The following is a 19871-nucleotide window of genomic DNA, read 5'->3' as shown; positions in this document are numbered from 1 at the left end:
CGCGGCGGCTTTGGGCCTGCGCGCGCCGGAGTCAGGGGTCACGGCGGCGTACGCTGTGGCGGGAAACGCTGTTTGAAGCGGGTGAGTAAGTAAGAGGGCATCTGTGGATCCCCGCCAGGCAGGGAGGGGGTCTCGAGGAGCCGGGAAGAGTCCTGAGGGGGTGTACTAACAGGTGGCGTGGGACGTGGTGGCGGGAGGGACCCCTTTGACTCGGTGGCGCGAGGAAGCGGGGCAGGGGCCAGTGGTCTTCCAGGCGGCGCTGGACTGTGCGGCTGCAGGGAATCTGCGAGGGGCGCATCGCGAGTTGGGGCCCCGGCCCGCGAGGTGCTGGGGGTTTGGTTAGTGCACGTGAGAGCACGGTGTGGTCCCGTATTCGCTAGAAGTTGATAGAACTGCGTTCAGAGCACTATCTTAGGAGCGCAGTGGCTGCAGCATCACCAAGTCTGAGAAGGTCCTCGCCTCAGGGGAGGGCAGACGACAGACGTGTAAGAAGTGATAGTAAAGCCATGCTTTCAGGTAGTGGTGCCTTGTAGGAGGAGAAATGAAACAGGCTCATGTGATCACGATGGAGCGTCACTAGCTAGAGTGACCCGGAATCAACCTGATCGGGAAAGTTATGTTTGAGATAAATCAGCCTGGTAAGGAAAGATCTGGGCAAAGGACTGGCAGGTGCAAAGGCCCTGAGGTAGAAAGGAGCTTGGTGTATTTGTAGCTGAAGGTGAGGAAACAGGAGAGATACAAAATGCAGATGAAGTCAGAAACATCATGGGGACTAGGTCCTGTAGGGTCTTGTAAGCTGGTTTGGGGCTTAGCTTTTATTCTGTGTTCACTGGGGAGCCATGGGAGGATTTGAGCATGGGACAATAAGATCTGCCTGCATTTTGGAAAATTCAGCAGCTGCTAGTTGGAGATTGTATTGAATCAGGAGTAAGGGTGGAAGGAGAGCCAAACCAGGAGATAAGGGTGCAGTGGGGGTCTTAGGCCTACAGGACAGGCAGAGAGAATAGATGGACCATGTGGGTAAGAAGAGGATGAGCCCAGGACAACTCCTGGGTTTGTGGTTTGAGCAACAGTCCAGATGGGAAGCTGAGGGAGAAGCAGCTTTGTTGTGCCATCAAGGACAGAGCTGGGCAGAGTGAGGGCAGAGTGAGGAGGCAGGGAAAGATGATGTCACTATCTGTACCTTGTCTTTCGCCCTCCTTCCTGTACTTCTTCCTCCTGGGCCTCTCCTGTCCTTTAGAGGGGTTCCTTTCCTAAGCCTGGCCTTTCCTGCCAGCACCTTCTTCAGCCCTTCAAGCACCTGCTCTTGGGGCAGACCATTTGCAGGGTACTGGGGAGCCAGTGATAATTCGGTTTGGTTGGGAGAGCAGGAGATCTCAATTCAGGGTGCTGTGAGCTCTCAAAAGTAAGAGCTGCCTGTAAGCCCAGCATCTCAGGAGGCTGAGGCAGGAGGATCAAGTTCAAAGCCAGCCTCAGCAAAAGTGAGGTGCTAAGCAACTCTAGATAAAAATAAAAAATACAAAATAGGGCTGGGATGTGGCTCAGTGGTTGAGTGCCCCTGAGTTCAATCCCTGGTATCCCAGAAAAAGAAAAAAAAGTCAGTGCTAAATGCTGAAGTTGGGGGTGAGGGAGGCAGTGCTGGTCTTTGGGAGCCAAGTTAAGTATCTGGAGGCTCAGGGGAGACTCATCAAAGTTGGGGACACTTGGTAGGAGACTACATTCACATCTTGAAGTGACCTGTAATGTTGGGGACCCTGACATGGGCGACCCTGATCTCTTTTCAAGGAATTCATAAGCTAAAACTCCTCGAGATGACCACAACACAGCCCCACAGAAGTCCTGGTTCTGTAGGTCTGGGTGAAGCCTGACAATGAGCTTTTCCTACGAACTCTTACCCGAAGCTCTTGTCACCGCTCTTGGGACCATTCTGAAAACTCTGAGAACGGGTGGGTGTAGCACACTAGAGAGTAAGCGCCACCCAGAAAAAACAGCAGGAGAGGGGTTGGGGGGCGGGCAGGAGGGCAGCTGCCCAGCTAGCAGGAGTTGCTGAGAAGCAGCCAGAGCAGAGGCGCGAAGGGGGGGCAAGGGGACAGACGCCTGGGGAAGAGCTTGGGTGGGAACCACCTGTGCCAGGTCCTAAGCTTGGGCTGCAGCTGGTGGTTACAAAGCCACAAGCCTAGTCGCTGGAGCCACTTGAGTCAGAGGGAAAGGGTGGGAGGTGGGGTCTGAGCGGAGAGAGAGGATGGTCCTGCCTATGGTGCAGAATCCTCTGGCTGCCATGTGGAGAATACCCTGGCAGCGGGGGATGGGGAAGGCCCAGAGGGGCCATTCATCCATTCTTGTTTCTCCAGAGCACTCTGTGCCACACACCCTTAGGGGCTCCTGGGAACTCTGCCACACTGGCCCTTTCTGCCTGCGCTGAGCTCACCTTCCAGCAGAGGGAGGCAGACAGCAGCCGTGCACAAAAGAAAAGAGGCCCGCAGTCCAGGGGGAGCTGCCAGGCCCAGGAGCGGTTGGGCTTGGATCTGGTAGACAGCCAGATGGGCAAGGTTTGCAGTGGAGTGTGTGTATTGGGGGGAGAGAAAAGTCCAGGTGGCTCCAAGGTCTTGGCCTCATGGAAAATGCCACTTGCTGAATTGGGGGAGACCATGGGGTGTAGAGAGCAGCTTGTTCACCTTTGGAGTCCAGGATGCCTGGAAGGACATGCTCTCAGCTCCCAGTGGAGACACTGGGAGGGCCGTTGGCAGCTTGGAGAGAGGTCCCAGGCTGGAGACACATGGGGGAGAAGTCGGGAGAGTCTGCAGCTGCCCAGGAGGGCTGGGGGCGTGGCTTAGCGGCAGAGCACTTGCCTAGCATGTGGGGGCCCTGGTTCCATCTCTGGCACCTCAAAAAAACAAAATTAAAAAAAAAAAACAGCTGTCAAGTTTGTGAGATGGGATGAGGTCACTGAGAAAAGGAGACTCAGTTCTGCCCCAGTGAGCCTTGGTGGTGTTTGATCACTGCGGTTGGTTGCCTTTGAGCACGTGCTACTGAAGGGCCTGGAGAGGGGAAGAGCAGTGTTTGCCAGGGGCTTGTCCCAAGCCAGTGATGGGGAGAGGGGTAGACCCTGGTGAGGGGCTTTCCTTCCTAGTGTTTATCAGTGGTGATAGAAAAAGAAAGTGTGGTCTGTCTATGCAGAGGGAAAACAGGCACGGAAGAGCCGAGCACTGAACAGGATGGACCTTGCAGATGTCAAGTGGAAGAAGGACGTTCTAAGATTCCGTACAGGACATGCCCAGAGGAGGCAGATCCACAGAATGTTGATTTGTGGTTCCCCAGGGCTGGGGCATTGGCTCAGTGGGGGTGATAGCTGAAGCGACTGTCTGTCTCCTGGTGGGGGTGAAAGTGTTCTAAATCGAATTGTGGAGATGTTGCACATCTGTAAATACTCTCACAACCACTGAAGGTACTTGCAGGTGGGTTGCATGGTGTCTGGATTACTATCTGAATAAAGCACTTCAGAAAACCATCTGTCCGTTCTGCCCCTGGAAACCAGCACTACCAGAGTGATGCATTAGGGACACATGTTTTCTACCACCCACCTTGTTAAACAGTGTTACTCTTTTATGTGTCGCCCCCCCCCCCCAAACTTACCATTTTGAAAAGTTTCAAACCTGCAGAGAAGTTGCCTATTGAGTATCATGAGCAGGGTACCATTCCCCTCTGCCTGTTCATTGATGATTAGCGAGGCCTGGTGTGTTTTTTTTTTTTTTTTTTTTTTAATATTTATTTATTTTTTAGTTGTAGTTGCACACAATACTTTTATTTATATGTGGTGCTGAGGATCGAACCCAGGGCCTCGCACATGCTATGGGAGCGTTCTACCGCTGAGACACAACCCCAGCCCCTCCTGGGGTGTTTTGTCTTAAGCACATGGACATGTATTCCTTTTTTTCTTTTTTGCTGAACCATTTGAAAGTTGTGATCATGATGTTTCTTCCTCCAAAAACTCCAGCAGGGATGCCCCAGGAACTGGGATGTCCACTGCACAAGTATGGTATAGCTACCGCACTTGGGCAGTTTAACATGAGCTGGTTTGTTCTGTCATCAAATCCCAGTTGTCCCAGTTACATCCTTCAGAGCTGGTTTTGATCTTTCACTCCAGGGTCACATCTGGGCTCACACATGGCATTTTGTCATCATGGTGGATTTTTCTCTTTCTTTTATGGCAACGACAGTTTTAAAGATCCAGACCAGCTGTGGCCAGCCTCCACTTGGGATTTGTTTGATTGTTACCCAGTGACTAGTATTAGGGCAAACATTTTTTTCTTCGATATCTTTTTTTTTTTTTTAATGCAAAACATGAAAGTCAAAGTTCACTTTCTGTACCTTGCTTTGTCTACTGAACAATACCTCTTTGAGCGCCTTCCCTATCAGCACTAGAGAGCTTCCTCCTCCCTTTATAGAGCTGCATAGTATTCCTTGGAGTAGAATTAATGTATTTGGACAGTTCTCCAGGGGCGGGCATTTAGGTGGTTTCCAGTCTTTTGGGATTTCAAACAATGCTGCCGGAAATAACCTTGTAAATGCAGTTTTTTTCAGACGTGATAATATATCTGCAGCATAAATCCTAAGATATGGAATCACCTTTATGTTTGTAATTTGTAATTGAACTGTAATTTACGCTTAGTGAAATGCACAGGTCCCAGGTGTGCAGTTTGATGTACAGTATGTTTCCGTCATCCCAGGAAATTTTCTTGTACCCCTTCTTTGTCAACCCTTCCCATCTTAGAAGCAGCCACTAGTCTGATTTCTAGTACCATAGACCAGTGTGTCTGTTCTACACGTAAATGGCATCACATGGTGTGGACTTTCCTCTGGTACTGAGATGAAATCAACCTTGTAAAGTGAACAAGTCTTCAGCGTTTGATGACATTCACTCTATAGTTCATCCAGCACCTCTGTCTAGTTTCAGAACATTCCATCACTTTCAGAAGTCCCACACCCTGTCAGTCCCTGTTCCCCAAGCACACACGCTCTGTGTCTGGCTTCTCCGGCAGCATGTTTAGTTTTGTTTTTTGCAGTGCTGGTGGTTGAGCTCACTCTGTCCCTGAGCTACACCGCCATGCACACGGTTTGTATTTGAGATTGTCTCCTGTGTGTTTCTCAGTCACCTGCTCCTCTGTGTGCCATGCCCACACACCTGCCCTCACAGATCGTCTGGCAGTTCAGCATCTTGCAGCGTTTCTTTGATAAGGTCTGGACTAAGCTGAGCACAAAGGAGTACACTTGTAACCCTAGAAATTCAAGGGTCTAAAGCAGGAGGATCACAAGTTCAAGGCCAACCTGGGCAACTTAGTGAATCAAAAACTTTCTCAGAATCAAAAATAAAGGGCTGGCAGCTCAGGAGGCTGAGGCAGGAGGATCACGAGTACAGAGCCAGCCTCAGCAACCGTGAGGTACTAAGCAACTCAGTGACACCCTACCTCTAAATAAAATATAAAATAGGGCTGGGGATGTGGCTCTGAGGTTGAGTGCCCCTGAGTTTAATCTCCAGTACTCCCCAAAGTAAATAGATAAAAAAAGGGGGGGCTGGGGATACAGCTTCCTGACAGAGCTCACTGAGTTCAATCCCCAGAGAACAGGGGTGGGGCTGGGTATCTCAGAGTGGTAAAGGTTCAACCTCAGTAGCACAAAAAAGAAAAGAAAAAAAATACAAAAAACATAAAGAGCAGTTGCCAGGGCGTGTGCATGCTGCAGAGGGAGCCGGAGAGTGACAGGCAAGCTTTCTCGCACAGGAGCATGGAGCCTCTGGGGGAAGGGCACAGGGTACTGTGGGCGAAACTGCCTCACCTGGAAAGGGGGAATTTGGCCGTGAATCACAGCAGGAATCAGCCACAGTGTGGTGTCCTGTGTTTGTGTGAACCTCAGGAAGGGAAGGGACGTAGTCAGATGTGCTTCAGGCCCTTCCTGGCACTGAGCACAGCTACAGGCTCCTTGTTCACCTGAAGGGCATGTGGGATGGTGGGTAGGGAGGGCATCAGGGACAGGGGCTTCTTGGAAATTAAGGGATAAGCTAAGGATCCTGATGGGGGACAGGGAGATAGGGCTCTGGTAAACAGTGGGGGCTGGAGCGGGTGAGGAAGGGGTTAAATGGGTGGGGTAGAAGGGTACTTGAGTGTCTGGAGTGTGGGATGGAGTTGGGTTACTCCTGGGCCACTCCAGAGTACTAAAGGACTCATGGTCAGGGTGGGGGTTGGGAGGTGGGGAGAAGATAAGGGGAGGAGGGTCTGGTCAGAAACCCACCAAGCTCCCCCTTCTCGGCAGGATGGATGGCAAGCGGCAGTCAGGCCTGGGTCCTGGGGTGCCCCCGAAGCGGGCCCGTAGGGGACTCTGGGATGAGGAGGAGGCACCTCCACCATCCCAGTTTGAAGAGGACCTGGCACTGATGGAGGAGATGGAGGCAGAACAGCGGCTGTGCGAGCAGGAGGAGGAGGAGCTGCAGCCGGCCCTAGAGGGGGCCGTGGGTGGTGAGGCTTGGAGTGGGAGCCCCTGCAGTCTTGCTTCTGGACTCAGCCACAGAACTGACCTCTGGCTCACTTGGGGTCCTCGAAAAGGGTGACCTCTGACCCCACATCAGGATCATCATTCGTGGCTTACAGCTTCCATTATGACTCTGACCCTCGACCCCAGTCTTTCCTGAGTCTCCTGCCTGACTCAGATCACCACCTCCACCTGACATCCTATGAATTGGGCCATTGAGGAACCAAGGGCTGGCCTGGGGGGTAGGCACTTCTTTCCAAGGGCAGACCATCAAACCCTGCTTCCCCACCCCCATCCAGGGCAGTTCTCTGAAGCCATAGATTCCCGCTGGGTGCGGCCTGCCCCACCTCCCCTGGACCCTCAAACAGAGCCCCTCATCTTCCAGCAACTGGAGATTGACCATTATGTGGGTGAGTTGGGGGAGCAGAAGTAGTCTGTGGGAAGGGGCCCTGGCTCTGCCCCTCTGGCAGCCACAACCTGTGGACCCAGGCAGTCCCCATCACAGTGACCTGGTGGTGGGAGGGAGGGAGGGATGGGGCAGCTGTCAGGAGTGCTGCCCGGAGGAGAAGGTGAGGAGGGGCATGTACTCTCATTGTGCCCAGCGCAAGAGACCGACTGTCTCTGTCCTGGCTGGTTCCATTTATATCTATGGTCTTAATGACAGATCAAGGGGCTACCGTGGCCAGGGGGATGACAGCAGCAGCCCAAAGGAACTGCTTGTAGCATGGAACTGGCCCGCATCCTGTGTCCACTCATGCGTTAGTCTCATGACATTGCACCTAGGCCCCAATGGTCAGTTTTGCTCTTTACGAGCGATGTCCTCTGTGCCGTGGTTCCAAGGCGGGGCCTCTTCCAACATTGACAGAGAATGGTGCTGGGGCTGGGGCTGCCAAGGGCGAGTGGGCAGGAGAGCAGGCGTGTGGGGCACACAGGCTGCAGGTGTGGATCTGGGGAAGAGACCTTTGAGGAACCTGAGGGACCCTCCCTACCCTGTGACCCCCAGGCCCAGCGCGTCCCCTGCCAGGGCGGCCTGTGCCACCCCGTGGTACTGTGCCAGTGCTCCGCGCCTTTGGGGTCACGGATGAGGGCTTCTCTGTCTGCTGCCATGTCCACGGCTTCGCACCCTACTTCTACACCCCAGCACCCCCTGGTGAGTGGCCCCTGACCTGGGAGTCTCCACTCCTGGTCTTGAGGCCCCTCTGACTAGACTCCCCACACCAGGTTTTGGAGCCGAGCACCTGGGCGACCTACAGAAGGAGCTGAATGCAGCTATCAGCCGGGACCAGCGCGGGGGCAAGGAGCTCACAGGGCCTGCCGTGCTGGCCATGGAGCTGTGTTCTAGAGAAAGTGAGTGTCACCTGGGGACCAGGGGGCGTTGGGACTAGGGACTGGTCCCAGCCTCCTCTTTCCCCAGGCATGTTCGGGTACCATGGCCACGGCCCATCTCCATTCCTGCGCATCACCTTGGCGCTGCCCCGCCTTGTGGCTCCTGCGCGTCGCCTTCTGGAACAGGGCATCCGGGTGGCAGGTCTCGGCACCCCCAGCTTTGCGCCCTATGAGGCCAACGTGGACTTTGAGATCCGGTAGTGCTCCTGTCTCCCTCTTCCCTCTGCCCCCAGTCTCCCTCCCACACGCCCTCAGCCAGCCTCTGCCCACTGACCTTCCCTCCTCTCTAGGTTCATGGTGGATGCGGACATCGTTGGCTGCAACTGGCTGGAACTCCCAGCTGGGAAGTACATCCTGAGGCCAGAGGAGAAGGTACGTGGCTCCCTGGGGGAGAGGAAGCCAGGACCCTGCTGCCACTGACATTCCCCACCCCACAGGTTACGCTGTGTCAGCTGGAGGCAGATGTGCTGTGGTCAGATGTGGTCAGTCACCCCCCAGAAGGGCCATGGCAGCGCATTGCACCCCTGCGTGTGCTCAGCTTCGACATTGAGTGTGCTGGTCGCAAAGGTCTGTCCCCAGGGCTTGGCTCCTCACCCATCTGGATGTCAGTGGTGTGCCAAGCTCTGACTGGTGGAGGGTGGAGCAGGACTTTGCCGGCCAGTGTGGTTGGCATGGAGTGAGCAGGGACGGGGGAAGTGCATGAACCTTGCAGGCCATGGGGACAGAGGTGTGGATGTTCTGGGGGAAATGTGGAGGTGCAGCACCCTCTTTGTGTTGGGAGGAGAGGCAGGAGTCGGGTCCTCTGCATCCCCTTTTCCCTCTCGTCTTTCCTCAGGCATCTTCCCTGAGCCTGAGCGGGACCCCGTGATCCAGATTTGCTCTCTGGGCCTGCGCTGGGGTGAGCCAGAGCCCTTCCTGCGTCTGGCGCTCACCCTGCGGCCCTGTGCTCCTATCCTGGGTGCCAAGGTGCAGAGCTACGAGCAGGAAGAGGAGCTTCTCCAGGTAGCTCTCATTTTGTGCCCCGATACTTCCTCAGCACCCCCATCCCAGGCTGTGGTGGATAAGCCCCTGGGCACGGAGACAGCTGTGTTCTGAAGTTTGCATGCTTGGCCTAAATACTTCTTCTCTGGGTTCTGTGATGTTTTCAGAAGTGCCGGGGGTCTTCTGAAATAGTCTGGGAGCAGTGGCATTTGAAGCTTACCCCTTGTGCTTCTGCTCCAGGCCTGGTCTGCATTCGTCCGTGCCGTGGACCCCGATGTAATCACCGGCTACAACATTCAGAACTTCGACCTCCCCTACCTCATCTCCCGGGCCCAAACCCTCAAGGTGAGGGCTTTGCTCTATATACCTGCAGCCTGTCATCCCCAGTGATTCAGGACACGCTGGGCCTGGCCCTGCGGGCCCTGCCCTGCTCAAAGAGGCTACTGTGGCTTCAGGCCAAGGCAAGGCGAGCGTTGAAGATAAGCAAGGAAGTGTCCGCTATTCAGAGCTGCAGAGAGCGGCAGGCAGGGGCTCAGGAGCCAAACATTTTAACAGGGAAGGAGGAAAAGAATAAGGGGAGCAAAAGCATAATAGGAAGGAAAAGGGGAGCATACCAAGTCCATGCAAGGCCAGATGCTGTTGAGTCAGATGGGGCTGTAGATGCGGTGTGAGAGCCCTGTGTCCTAGCTGCTGGGATGAAGACTCTTAGGCTGGGTGGCTTGAAGCCACCGAAAGGGATCACCCTGAGGTTCCAGAGCTTGAAGACCAAGGCGTGAGGTGGGGAGGGGGCTGGTCCCTCTGGGTCAGGAGGAAGCATCCCCCAGGCCTCAGCTTGCAGGGGGCCTGCTCCTCCCTGGGTCTGCACATCGCCCTTCCCCTGAGTGTCTCTGGGTGTACATTTGCCCTTTTCAAAGGACATGGTCATATTGGATTAAGGTCCCCTCTGAGGACCTCATTTTAATCCATTTGCAGATTTGTGTTTCCAAATGAAATCATGTTCTGAAGCACTGGAGGTTAGGGCTTTTAGGGGGACGTAACTAACCTTTAATGGGGTGTAGTGCGTTACTTTTTAATTTTCCTATGTGTTTGGCTTGTTGGTAATGAAAACACAACAGAACAGACTCAGGGGCCCCCAGCCACACCAGCAAGTCTAGCCCTGACCCTGACCCTGGCCGTGGCAGCCAGGCCGCTGCTCTCTGTGCTTCCTCAGTACCTCAGTCTTCCTCCATGTGTGCCCCAGCAGCTTGAGAGGACCCCTCTCCATCCCTGCTCATTCCACCTCTCCAGCTGGGCTCTCTAGGCTGCCTCCTAACGTGCCCCCTGATGGCTGCCCCCAGGCACCGCCTACTCCCCAGAGCAGTCAGCATCCCCCAGAGATCCCTTCTCCTCCCCAACTGGTGCAGCCCTGTGCAGCTCCCTGCCCGTAGCCCATCAGGACCCTGCTGTCCCTGTCAGCCCAGCCACAGCTCCCCCATCCCTGTGTCCTTCCCACCTTCAATCCCCCCAGCCCTTGAATCTGTGCACCAAGAGCTGCTCCTGCTCCCAGCACCTCACATCATGTGTAGGGTTGTGGCTAGTCTCCATCTGCTGTGCCTGGGAGGCCCTGGGCAGGGGCCAACCTGCCCCCCACTGGGATGTCATCCTGGCTGTGTGGCCGTCATCCACCTTTACAGGTGCAGGCCTTCCCTTTCCTGGGCCGCGTGGCCGGACTCCGCTCTAACATCCGGGACTCATCATTCCAGTCAAAGCAGATGGGCCGGCGAGAGAGCAAGGTGGTCAGCATGGTGGGCCGCGTGCAGATGGACATGCTGCAGGTATGGCCTGGCTAGGCAGGTCCTAGGCTCAGGACACCACTGCCCAGACCTGTGCCCAAGCTGTGCTTGCCCACCCCAGGTGCTGCTTCGGGAGTATAAGCTCCGCTCTTACACACTCAACGCTGTGAGCTTCCACTTCCTGGGTGAGCAGAAGGAGGACGTGCAGCACAGCATCATCACCGACCTACAGGTGCCTGTCCCACTCCCCCCTCCACCAGGCCTGCCCTTGCCTCGTCCACCCTGCTGACATCTGGTCTCACCTGGACCTCTGGCCCAACCTCTGATTTTGCCCATCCACTCTGGCCTCGGCCTGCCACTCACCTTCCCCTAGTCTCCCCCACTCCCATGATCTGCGTCATTGGAACCTTTGGTCTGCTCCACTCCTGCCCTGATTTCGTTCATGCCAGCTCCTCAGGCTGCCCCTTCCTCAGATCCTGTGACTCCCTACACCACCCCCCCCACTCCACCCCACCACCCTGCACTGTCCTCCCCTGGCTCTATCTGCCACACTGCCCCTGACCCGACCCCGTGGTGCTGACCCCAGAATGGGAACGACCAGACCCGCCGCCGCCTGGCCGTCTACTGCCTCAAGGACGCCTTCCTGCCTCTGCGGCTGCTCGAGCGACTCATGGTGCTAGTGAACACTGTGGAGATGGCGAGAGTCACCGGTGTGCCCCTCAGTTACCTGCTTAGCCGTGGCCAGCAGGTCAAGGTCGTGTCCCAGCTGCTGCGGCAGGTCAGTGGCTTAGGGCAGGCCCATCTGCACTTGTCTCTGCTGAGGGACCCTGCCAGATGCAACCATGGTGGTCACTCATCCAGTCCCTCCCCAGGCCATGCGTGAGGGGCTGCTGATGCCCGTGGTGAAAACGGAGGGCGGCGAGGACTACACGGGAGCCACAGTCATCGAGCCCCTCAAAGGGTGAGGCCCCAAGACCAGGGGAGGGCACGAAATGGTGGGTCCTGGCCCTGACCTCTCCTCTGGCCACTCAGGTACTACGATGTTCCCATCGCTACCCTGGACTTCTCCTCACTGTACCCGTCCATTATGATGGCCCACAACCTGTGCTACACCACGCTTCTGCGGCCCGGAGCTGCCCAGAAACTGGGGTATGGCCCCCACATTCAGCACGTATCTGCCCAGGTGGCCTGGGCCCTGCCTTAGGGGTCAGTCTGTAGGGGAGACAGACAGGCCCGGTAGTTGTGGACAGGGAAAGGGAACCACAAGAGCTGGCGGATCTTGAGAGCCTGAGGCACTCGCATCCTGAAGAAGCTCACTGTCTTCCCACCAGCCTGACCGCAGACCAGTTCATCAGGACACCCACCGGGGACGAGTTTGTAAAGACGTCTGTGCGCAAGGGGCTGCTGCCTCAGATCCTGGAGAACCTGCTCAGTGCCCGGAAGAGGTGGTCTCCCCAGCCCCCTCCCACCCCTGCTCAGAGTTCAGACTTGCAAGGGGAGTTCAGCAATCCCTGCTCCTCACTGCCTCACCCCTCCCCACAGGATGGCCTGTCTGCAGTCACCTGTGGCTGTGCATGCACCATCTCCAGGCAGGACCCTTTGCCTGTGGGTCAGGCTCCTCTGCAGTACATGGCACCCCCATAAGAAAGGCACCCTGAACAGTGTGCAGGCCTGGGGCCCTCGCTAGGCCTCTGGTCTCCCCCCGAGACCTGGGGCACTACCTGAATAGCCTTCAACCCTGTCCCCTCCTAGGGCCAAGGCAGAGTTGGCCCAGGAGACAGATCCCCTGCGGCGGCAGGTTCTCGATGGGCGGCAGCTGGCGCTGAAGGTGAGCGCCAACTCTGTATATGGCTTCACCGGTGCCCAGGTGGGCAAGCTTCCATGCTTGGAGATCTCACAGGTGAGCCTTTAGGCCCCTGGCAGACAGGAGCGGGTGGCAGGTGGGTGCTTGCAGAGGGAAAGCAGAGCTCTGTGGGGAGGAGCTGACTGGGAGGCAGGGCCTACTTGCCCCATCTGCTGGCCTTTGGAGAGGGGACCAGTGTGGCTTGAGCAGCTGGTTCCTGTCGAGCATGTGCTGGGAGCTGGGCTCTGCTCTGTGCCTTGAAGGACAGATAGTAGCAAAACACAAGGACTCCTGTTCTATGCAGTTCACTGAGCCTAGGGGGACATGGACCACAATGAAATGTTTAGGATGCAGTGGTGCTGAGGGCTCTGCAGAGGGATGTGAGGCCAGGCAGGGGCACTCAGGATGCCCAGCTGGAAGCCAGGTGACCTGAGGGAGGGAAGCAGCTTTGCCCATTTTTTCCAGGTGCCACAGGATCACCTGACAGAACCCACTGTCCCCACAGTCTACCCATCAGCCCACTTCCCAGGTCTCTGCAAGGGGGAGAGGGAGTAGGGCAGATTGCTTTCCTGATGGGGGGACAGGGCCATGTCTGCTCAGGGACTGGGGCAAGGCTGGGGGATACACAGCAGCATAGCTGGCCTGGATTTGCTGTGTCCTCAGCCAGGCCACTTGACCTCAGTCACAGTCAGACCGGGCACAGGTCTTCCTCTGCTCTGACTGTGAAGACCCTAGTGATGAGGCTTAACCAACACCAGCTCTGAGCAGGATCACAGCTGAGAAGCCCCGCCTCCCTCAGCAGCCCAGCCTGGCTGCTGACCCAAGGCAGCACTGCTGCTTGGACAAAACATTCTCAGGGATACCTCAGAGGGCCTGAGAGTCTGCCAAGCTGGAGTCTGTGCCCAAGAGAACCTCAGAAGGGACCTCCTATTCAGCCCTCCCTGGGCTTTGGGGACTGTAGCACATTCTGGATGACGTTTTCCTCTCTTGGTTGTCTCTGGCCATGAGGACCTCCCTCTGTCCCCTGCAGCCCGTGAGGCTTCATAGGGCTGAAGGGAAGGCTTGGTGGGAATGCTGGCCAGAGGAACCCAGGTCGGGGAGCCTGAGCACACTGATGCCCATCTGCAGTTCTGGGGCCCCCAAGACTACTGCCTGGAAGATTTACTAACTGGTTGGAAGTACTCCCACTCAGAATGGTTGTTTACTTAGGGTTGTGATTTAATATACCAAAAGGCTACATTGTAAAACCAGCTAGGGAAGGTGGTTTGTGGGATAGGACCTGGGAGGGACCAAGCATGGAGCATAGCTGTCCTCCCAGCAGTGGCTTGTGACAACTCATGGAGCATTCAACCAGGGAGGCTCACCAGAGCCTTGGTGTCCAGGAGTTTTACAGGGGTCACTCCTGTAGGCTGAAGCCACCCCTGTGACTGACCTTAGTTATTGTTCAGTCTCCAGGTTTTCCTACCCTGAAGTCACACTGTGTGGCCCAAGACCCTGACCAAGGCCTTGTTTTGTGAACTGCCTGGTGTGGCTGAAGGTCTCATGTGAACAAAGCCACTCTTAACAGGCAGGACAATCCAAGTACTTGGAGGTCCTCTTCCAGGGCCAAGCCAGAGCAAGACCTTCCCTTGGTCCGTGACCCTCTTACTCTGTGCCACCCCTGCTCCCTCTTTGGCCCTTCAATCCCCAGGTGCCTCCCTGGTGGGGAAGGGTGAGTGTTGGGACAACAAGCTGCATCCCAAAGCAGAGGCGAGGACAGGAGGACACCAGCCTTCCTCAGCTGCCTGTCACTGACCCTGTCTCTGTCTTTTCTCTCACCTTCTTCACTCTCTTTTGGCTTTTTTTTTTTTAGTTGTTGATAGACCTTTATTTATTTATAGTTGTTGATAGACTTTTATTTATTTGTATGTGGTGCTGAGAATCAAACCCAATGCCTCATACATGCCAGGCAAGTGCACTACTGCTGAGCCCTAGCCCCAGCCCTGGACTCTTTTGTCTCAAGCACATAAGGGCAGGGGATAGAATAACAATAAAGTAGTAAGTCACCCCAAAAAATGAGGGGGGGAAAAGGAACATGGAGCAGATAGAACAAGTAACAGGCAAATAGTATAATTGTAACTTTAAGTATAAATACATAAGTAATTACACTAAGTATAAATGGATTAAATGCTCTAATTAAAAGATGCAAGGCTGGGGTTGTGGCTCAATAGTAGAGCATTTACCTAGCATGTGCAAGGCCCTGGGTTCGATCCTCAGCACCACATAAAAATTTTAAAAATATATTTTATTTATAATAAGTATTAAAATACAATAAATAAATATTAAAATAAGAATTAAAAGTAGATATTTTTTAAAAGATGCAGGTTGTCAGCACATTGGTACACACCTGTAAGGTACTTGGGAGGAAAAAATTATCTGATTGGATCCATACAAACAAAAACAAAAAAAAATCCTCTCTCTTTGGTCCAGTCTCAGGGGTCTGTAAAATAAGACAGGTGGAAAGGTCGTTGCCTGATGTGAGATGCCAATAGGGGGTTTTGCCAAGCTCAGCATCTCTGATTCTCAGGGTGCCTACAAAGCTAAGAATGCATAGCTTGGGGTACCCTGATAGCATATGACAGCATGCACAGGGAGGTGAAACTGCTGGCTTTCAGGAGGTGGCTGGCAGTATCAGTGTCAGAGAAGCACTGAGTTGTAACCTCTTCAGATTCCAGCCTTTCTGTCTGTCCTTGGGCATAGTCAGTTCCTGTCCATGCCCAGAACTCTGAACTGGGGAGCCCAAGTATTTCTAGCATATTGTTGAGGGACATTGTAGTAATCCAGGTTGCAGATTTGGAAACCAAGGCTCAGGGAATCAGAGGGGCTCACCCAAGCCCACACCACTGGGAAATGGCAGAGGCAGGATCCCTTTCCAGCCAGTGTCCATTGCATGCAAGCTTCTGGGCCTTCATCTGCCTGGTTCTGTACCCCACAGAGCGTCACTGGATTTGGGCGTCAGATGATTGAGAAAACCAAGCAACTGGTTGAGTCCAAGTACACAGTGGAGAATGGCTACAGTTCAGATGCCAAGGTCAGGAGCTGGCCTGACCACCCACACCTGGGGGCAGGTGGGCTTCGGGGGAGCTGGGCCCAGCCCCTGGTTGGCAGAAAGCATCCTCCCTCTCACCTTTTCCCAGGTGGTGTATGGTGACACTGACTCAGTCATGTGCCGGTTCGGTGTCTCCTCTGTGGCTGAGGCGATGGCCCTGGGACGGGAGGCTGCAAACTGGGTATCCGGTCACTTCCCACCACCCATCCGGCTCGAGTTTGAGAAGGTACATGGAACCCTCTGCACTCCACTCAGTGGGTTTTGCCAGGCTCAGCATCTCTGATTCTCAGGGTGCCTACAAAGCTAAGAGTGCACAGCTTGGTGTGCCCTGGTGCTGCTCAGGCCTCTTGTCTTGGGGAACCTCATCAGACTGTTCCACATACCATAAACCCAGTATCGAGTGCTTTGCTACCTGGTTTCTCCTGAATGTGGTCTGAGCTTTGGAACTGCCAGGCCTGGGCCTTTGTTATACAATATAGCATTCGTGTGTTGAAAACCTGGTCATGGGCTAGGGGTGTGGCTTGGCGGTAGGGTGTCTGCCTGGCACACGAGTAAGGCCCTGGGTTTCATCCAATTACTACAAAAAGAAAAAAAATCTTGTCACAGTGTACCTGATTTGGGGGATTCCCAGTATCTGTCAGATATAGTGGTGGTCCTTGGGAGGTCCACCTGTGTCTGTACCACTGTCTGGTGTCCCCAGCTCCAGGGTGCACCTACTGTGTCACCTGGAGTCCTCACACTGTCGTTTCCCCCACGGCTCAAACACTGACTAATACGGAGCTTCTTGTTGAGAGGGACTCTGTCATCTGGACTTGGTCTCTTCTCCCTTTGAGGGGATACCTTGTTGTACCCCTGCTTGGATCCCATGTTTCAGGGGCCACCTCTCGACTTATCCCACTGTTTCACATTGGGGGTTTCTGGGATGTTGAGGGTGCTCAGAATCAACCCTAGGCTCCACCGCATCGGGCTCTGGCTTCTGGAGCCTGTGCCTCAGGCCCTGCCCTGCCTGTCCTTTTTCTGGGAGGAGCCTCAGAACTGTGGGCGTCCCCAGTCTCAGGGGTCTCTGCCTCTCCCAGGTCTACTTCCCCTACCTGCTTATCAGCAAGAAGCGCTACGCTGGCCTGCTCTTCTCTTCCCGCCCAGATGCCCATGACCGCATGGACTGCAAGGGCCTGGAGGCTGTACGCAGGGACAACTGCCCCCTCGTGGCCAACCTGGTCACTGCCTCACTGCGCCGCTTGCTTGTGGACAGGTATGTGAACTACCCAGACCCCAGCCTCCTCCCTTAGACCCAAGGTTCCAGCTCTCTGTCCTCCTGTCCCCTGGGAACCTGAGTGTCGGGCTCAGCTCTCCTCTGGTGCACAGGCTTGCACAGCTGAGTGACATCTGCCTTGCCACTCGCGGTCTCTGGTCTGGCCCCTCCCTGCCCTGAGTCTCAGCCCACAGAGCCCATCCTGGTGCCTTCACTGGCTCCAGTCTGAATCTGCCACTGGTGACACCTGCCTGTCTGGCCCACCCTACCCCCAGAGACCCCGAGGGCGCTGTGGCCCACGCAAAGGACGTCATCTCAGACCTGCTGTGCAACCGCATCGACATCTCCCAGTTGGTCATCACCAAGGAGCTGACCCGCGCTGCAGCCGACTACGCTGGCAAGCAGGCCCACGTGGAGCTGGCCGAGAGGTCTGCTGGGTGGCTGGGCGTCCAGAAATAGCCCCTCCTGCCAGCTGGGCCCACCACTTCCTGCACACCCCCCACCCTCACCCGCCCGCCACCTTGGTCTCCCCACAGGATGAGGAAGCGCGACCCCGGGAGTGCACCCAGCCTGGGCGACCGTGTCCCCTATGTGATCATCGGAGCTGCCAAGGGCGTGGCTGCCTACATGAAGTCCGAGGTCAGGCCCACCTGGGCTGCCTGCTGCCTCCCGGCTCTGCGGCTCTCACTTCTGCTTTCCAAGATGGGCGGGCCCCATGGGCCCTGAGAACACCCCCATACGCCCCTGGGACACAGTTCCAGGAGGCTTTACTCCCAGTGTCTTAGGCGCTGCAGTGTGCCTGGTCATCCTGCCCCTCCCCTGCCTCCTGCAGAAAGGGGTCCCCTGCGCTCCCGGCTGGCTCCTCCGTGGTTTCTGACTCCCTTAATTCATCACCACCCGCTTCCCACAAAGAAGTGTGCTGACCCAGCTTTCAGCCCATGGCCTCTGACCCCTGTGACCCCTTCCACAGCTTTGCCTTCTCCCCTGAACTCTGGCACTTCCTTGGTGACCAGAGGGCCCCCACCTGTGGCTTCCAGCATGGGTTCACAGAGCAGGCCTCTTCTGTGACTTCTGACCCCATTCCAGTCCTGCTCAACCTCGCTACGCCTCCAGGGTGGTGCCCCTCGCCACTGCCCCCCTGACCAGATGAGCCCTCAGAGGCCCACACGCTGCCATGTGGCCTCCCGCAGGACCCCCTGTTCGTGCTGGAGCACAGCCTGCCCATCGACACGCAGTACTACCTGGAGCAGCAGCTGGCTAAGCCCCTCCTGCGCATCTTCGAGCCCATCCTGGGCGAGGGCCGCGCAGAGGCCGTGCTACTACGTAAGAGCCAGGGGCTTGGGAAGTGGAAGGCACCAACGGGCACAGCTCCCTGACCTCGCCTCACGACCTCCCCTCCCACAGGGGGTGACCACACGCGCTGCAAGACAGTGCTCACGGGAAAGGTGGGCGGGCTCCTGGCCTTCGCCCAGCGCCGCAGCTGCTGCATCGGCTGCCGCACGGTGCTCAACCACCAGGGTGAGACCCCAGCCCCTGTCACTGATGCAAGGTGGTCAACACACCTTGGCCCTGAGTCGGGGGCTCCCCTCTGCCTGCACCCCCCACCCGAGGGTCCTCACCCGCACCCTGGGAGTTCCCCAGGGGAGTTTTCCCCACACACTCCTTCCGTTGTTCTCCAGCCTCCGGGGACTTTCACAAACCGGGATGGGCAGCGGGTGGGGAAGGGACAGGAATGGGGTGGCCTGGGCCCTGGCTCAGTGCCAGCACCCCTGTACTGACCCAACCCCCCCACCAGGAGCCGTGTGCAAATTCTGCCAATCCAGGGAGTCAGAACTGTATCAGAAAGAGGTAAGGGACAGAGCCTGGGGGCGGGAGCAGAGGGGCTGGGCTGCCCTACTCAGGCCCTGCCGTCCCCAGGTGTCCCACCTGAACGCCCTGGAGGAGCGCTTCTCTCGCCTCTGGACCCAGTGCCAGCGCTGTCAGGGCAGCCTGCACGAGGACGTCATCTGCACCAGGTGTGCACTCGGCCCTCTGCTCCCAGCCTGTGGCACAGGAACCAAACTCCTGACTCCCTGTCACTGCATCACCTCTGGGCCTTAGTGGGACAGGGTCCTGGTGCTGGCCCCTGGAAATGGCCATCTTCCCAATCCACCTCCCTCCCCCAGGGTGGGGCTGGGCTTTCCCCAGGGAACAAATGGGCGGGGTGGGTTCCCACGCCAGGTGACAGGTGATATACAGCCACCCAAGCCTTGCCAGGCACCCGCTGTTATCGGCTCCCCCCATGCCACTGAGCAAACAGCCCCCAGAGGAAGGGGGCAGCAAGCAGGGGCCAAAGTCCTGGGAACAGCCCTGGGGTGGTTGCCTGTGCCCCCCACCCCCGCCCCAATCCTGGGCTGGGTTCTGGCCTGGCCACCCAGCTGACCGCACCCACCTCCGCAGCCGGGACTGCCCCATCTTCTACATGCGCAAGAAGGTTCGGAAGGACTTGGAGGATCAGGAGCAGCTGCTTCGGCGCTTTGGCCCCCCTGGCCCTGAGGCCTGGTGACCTGGAGGCCTCCCGTGGGACGTTAATAAAATTAAGGCCTTTTCCTGTGTGGTTCTTTGTGGTCTCTGGGGGAACGAGGTCCAATTTCTTGAGCCCTGGTTCCCTGGGACCCTGGAGGCCCCAGTTGGGTCTCCTCACCCACAGGTGAGACCCTGAGGGTCCACCCATTCCCACTGCCAGGCCTGTGGGGCCCCGCCTGCCTCCGTTGCCCCTCCGCCTCTGGGTGGGCATCTCTGCCAGGCTCTCTGCTCCGGGGGCCAGGTGTCTGGCCCCAGCCTGCCCCTCCCTGGGGGCTGGGTGGCTGCCCCTCCCTGGGGGCTGGGTGGCCACCCCTCCTGCCAGGTGCTGACCTGTTTCCTCTGGTCCCTGGGGCAGCCCCTGACAAGAGGGTTCCACTCCCCGGCTCCACCAAGGGGACACCCCTGCCATGTCACACCCACAGATGTTTCCACTGTGGGGTCCTGATGGTCGGTTCCAGCTTG

At 56.5% G+C, this 19871-nt stretch overlaps 1 protein-coding gene across 1 annotated transcript; it reads left to right on the top strand.

Moving 5' to 3' along the window:
- Positions 1-19432, top strand: Pold1 (DNA polymerase delta 1, catalytic subunit). The gene is made up of 27 exons (XM_076838537.2): positions 1-81; positions 6307-6509; positions 6822-6932; positions 7526-7672; positions 7744-7869; positions 7937-8105; positions 8199-8280; positions 8346-8475; positions 8744-8910; positions 9130-9234; positions 10563-10703; positions 10783-10893; positions 11248-11439; positions 11534-11622; positions 11694-11810; positions 11993-12106; positions 12414-12561; positions 15479-15574; positions 15681-15818; positions 16669-16844; positions 17120-17272; positions 17381-17483; positions 18035-18167; positions 18249-18362; positions 18640-18692; positions 18762-18859; positions 19284-19432. The coding sequence occupies exons 2-27, from the start codon at positions 6308-6310 to the stop codon at positions 19387-19389; spliced, it is 3321 nt and encodes a 1106-aa protein (XP_076694652.1). The 5' UTR covers positions 1-81; position 6307; the 3' UTR covers positions 19390-19432.
- The last annotated feature ends 439 nt before the right edge of the window (positions 19433-19871 follow it).

The sequence above is a fragment of the Callospermophilus lateralis genome, chromosome 18, assembly GCF_048772815.1.
Source record: "Callospermophilus lateralis isolate mCalLat2 chromosome 18, mCalLat2.hap1, whole genome shotgun sequence".
Taxonomy (NCBI): Eukaryota; Metazoa; Chordata; class Mammalia; order Rodentia; family Sciuridae; genus Callospermophilus; species Callospermophilus lateralis.
This window is presented reverse-complemented; position numbering and strand designations above follow the sequence as displayed.

Bases quoted from the DNA above. Each gene is read 5' to 3' on its own strand.
- Pold1 (XM_076838537.2), top strand. From the start codon at position 6,308: ATGGATGGCAAGCGGCAGTCAGGCCTGGGTCCTGGGGTGCCCCCGAAG. The intron at 7,673-7,743 runs GTGAGTGGCCCC...TCCCCACACCAG, and splicing joins CTACACCCCAGCACCCCCTG to GTTTTGGAGCCGAGCACCTG. The intron at 18,168-18,248 runs GTAAGAGCCAGG...CCCCTCCCACAG, and splicing joins CGCAGAGGCCGTGCTACTAC to GGGGTGACCACACGCGCTGC.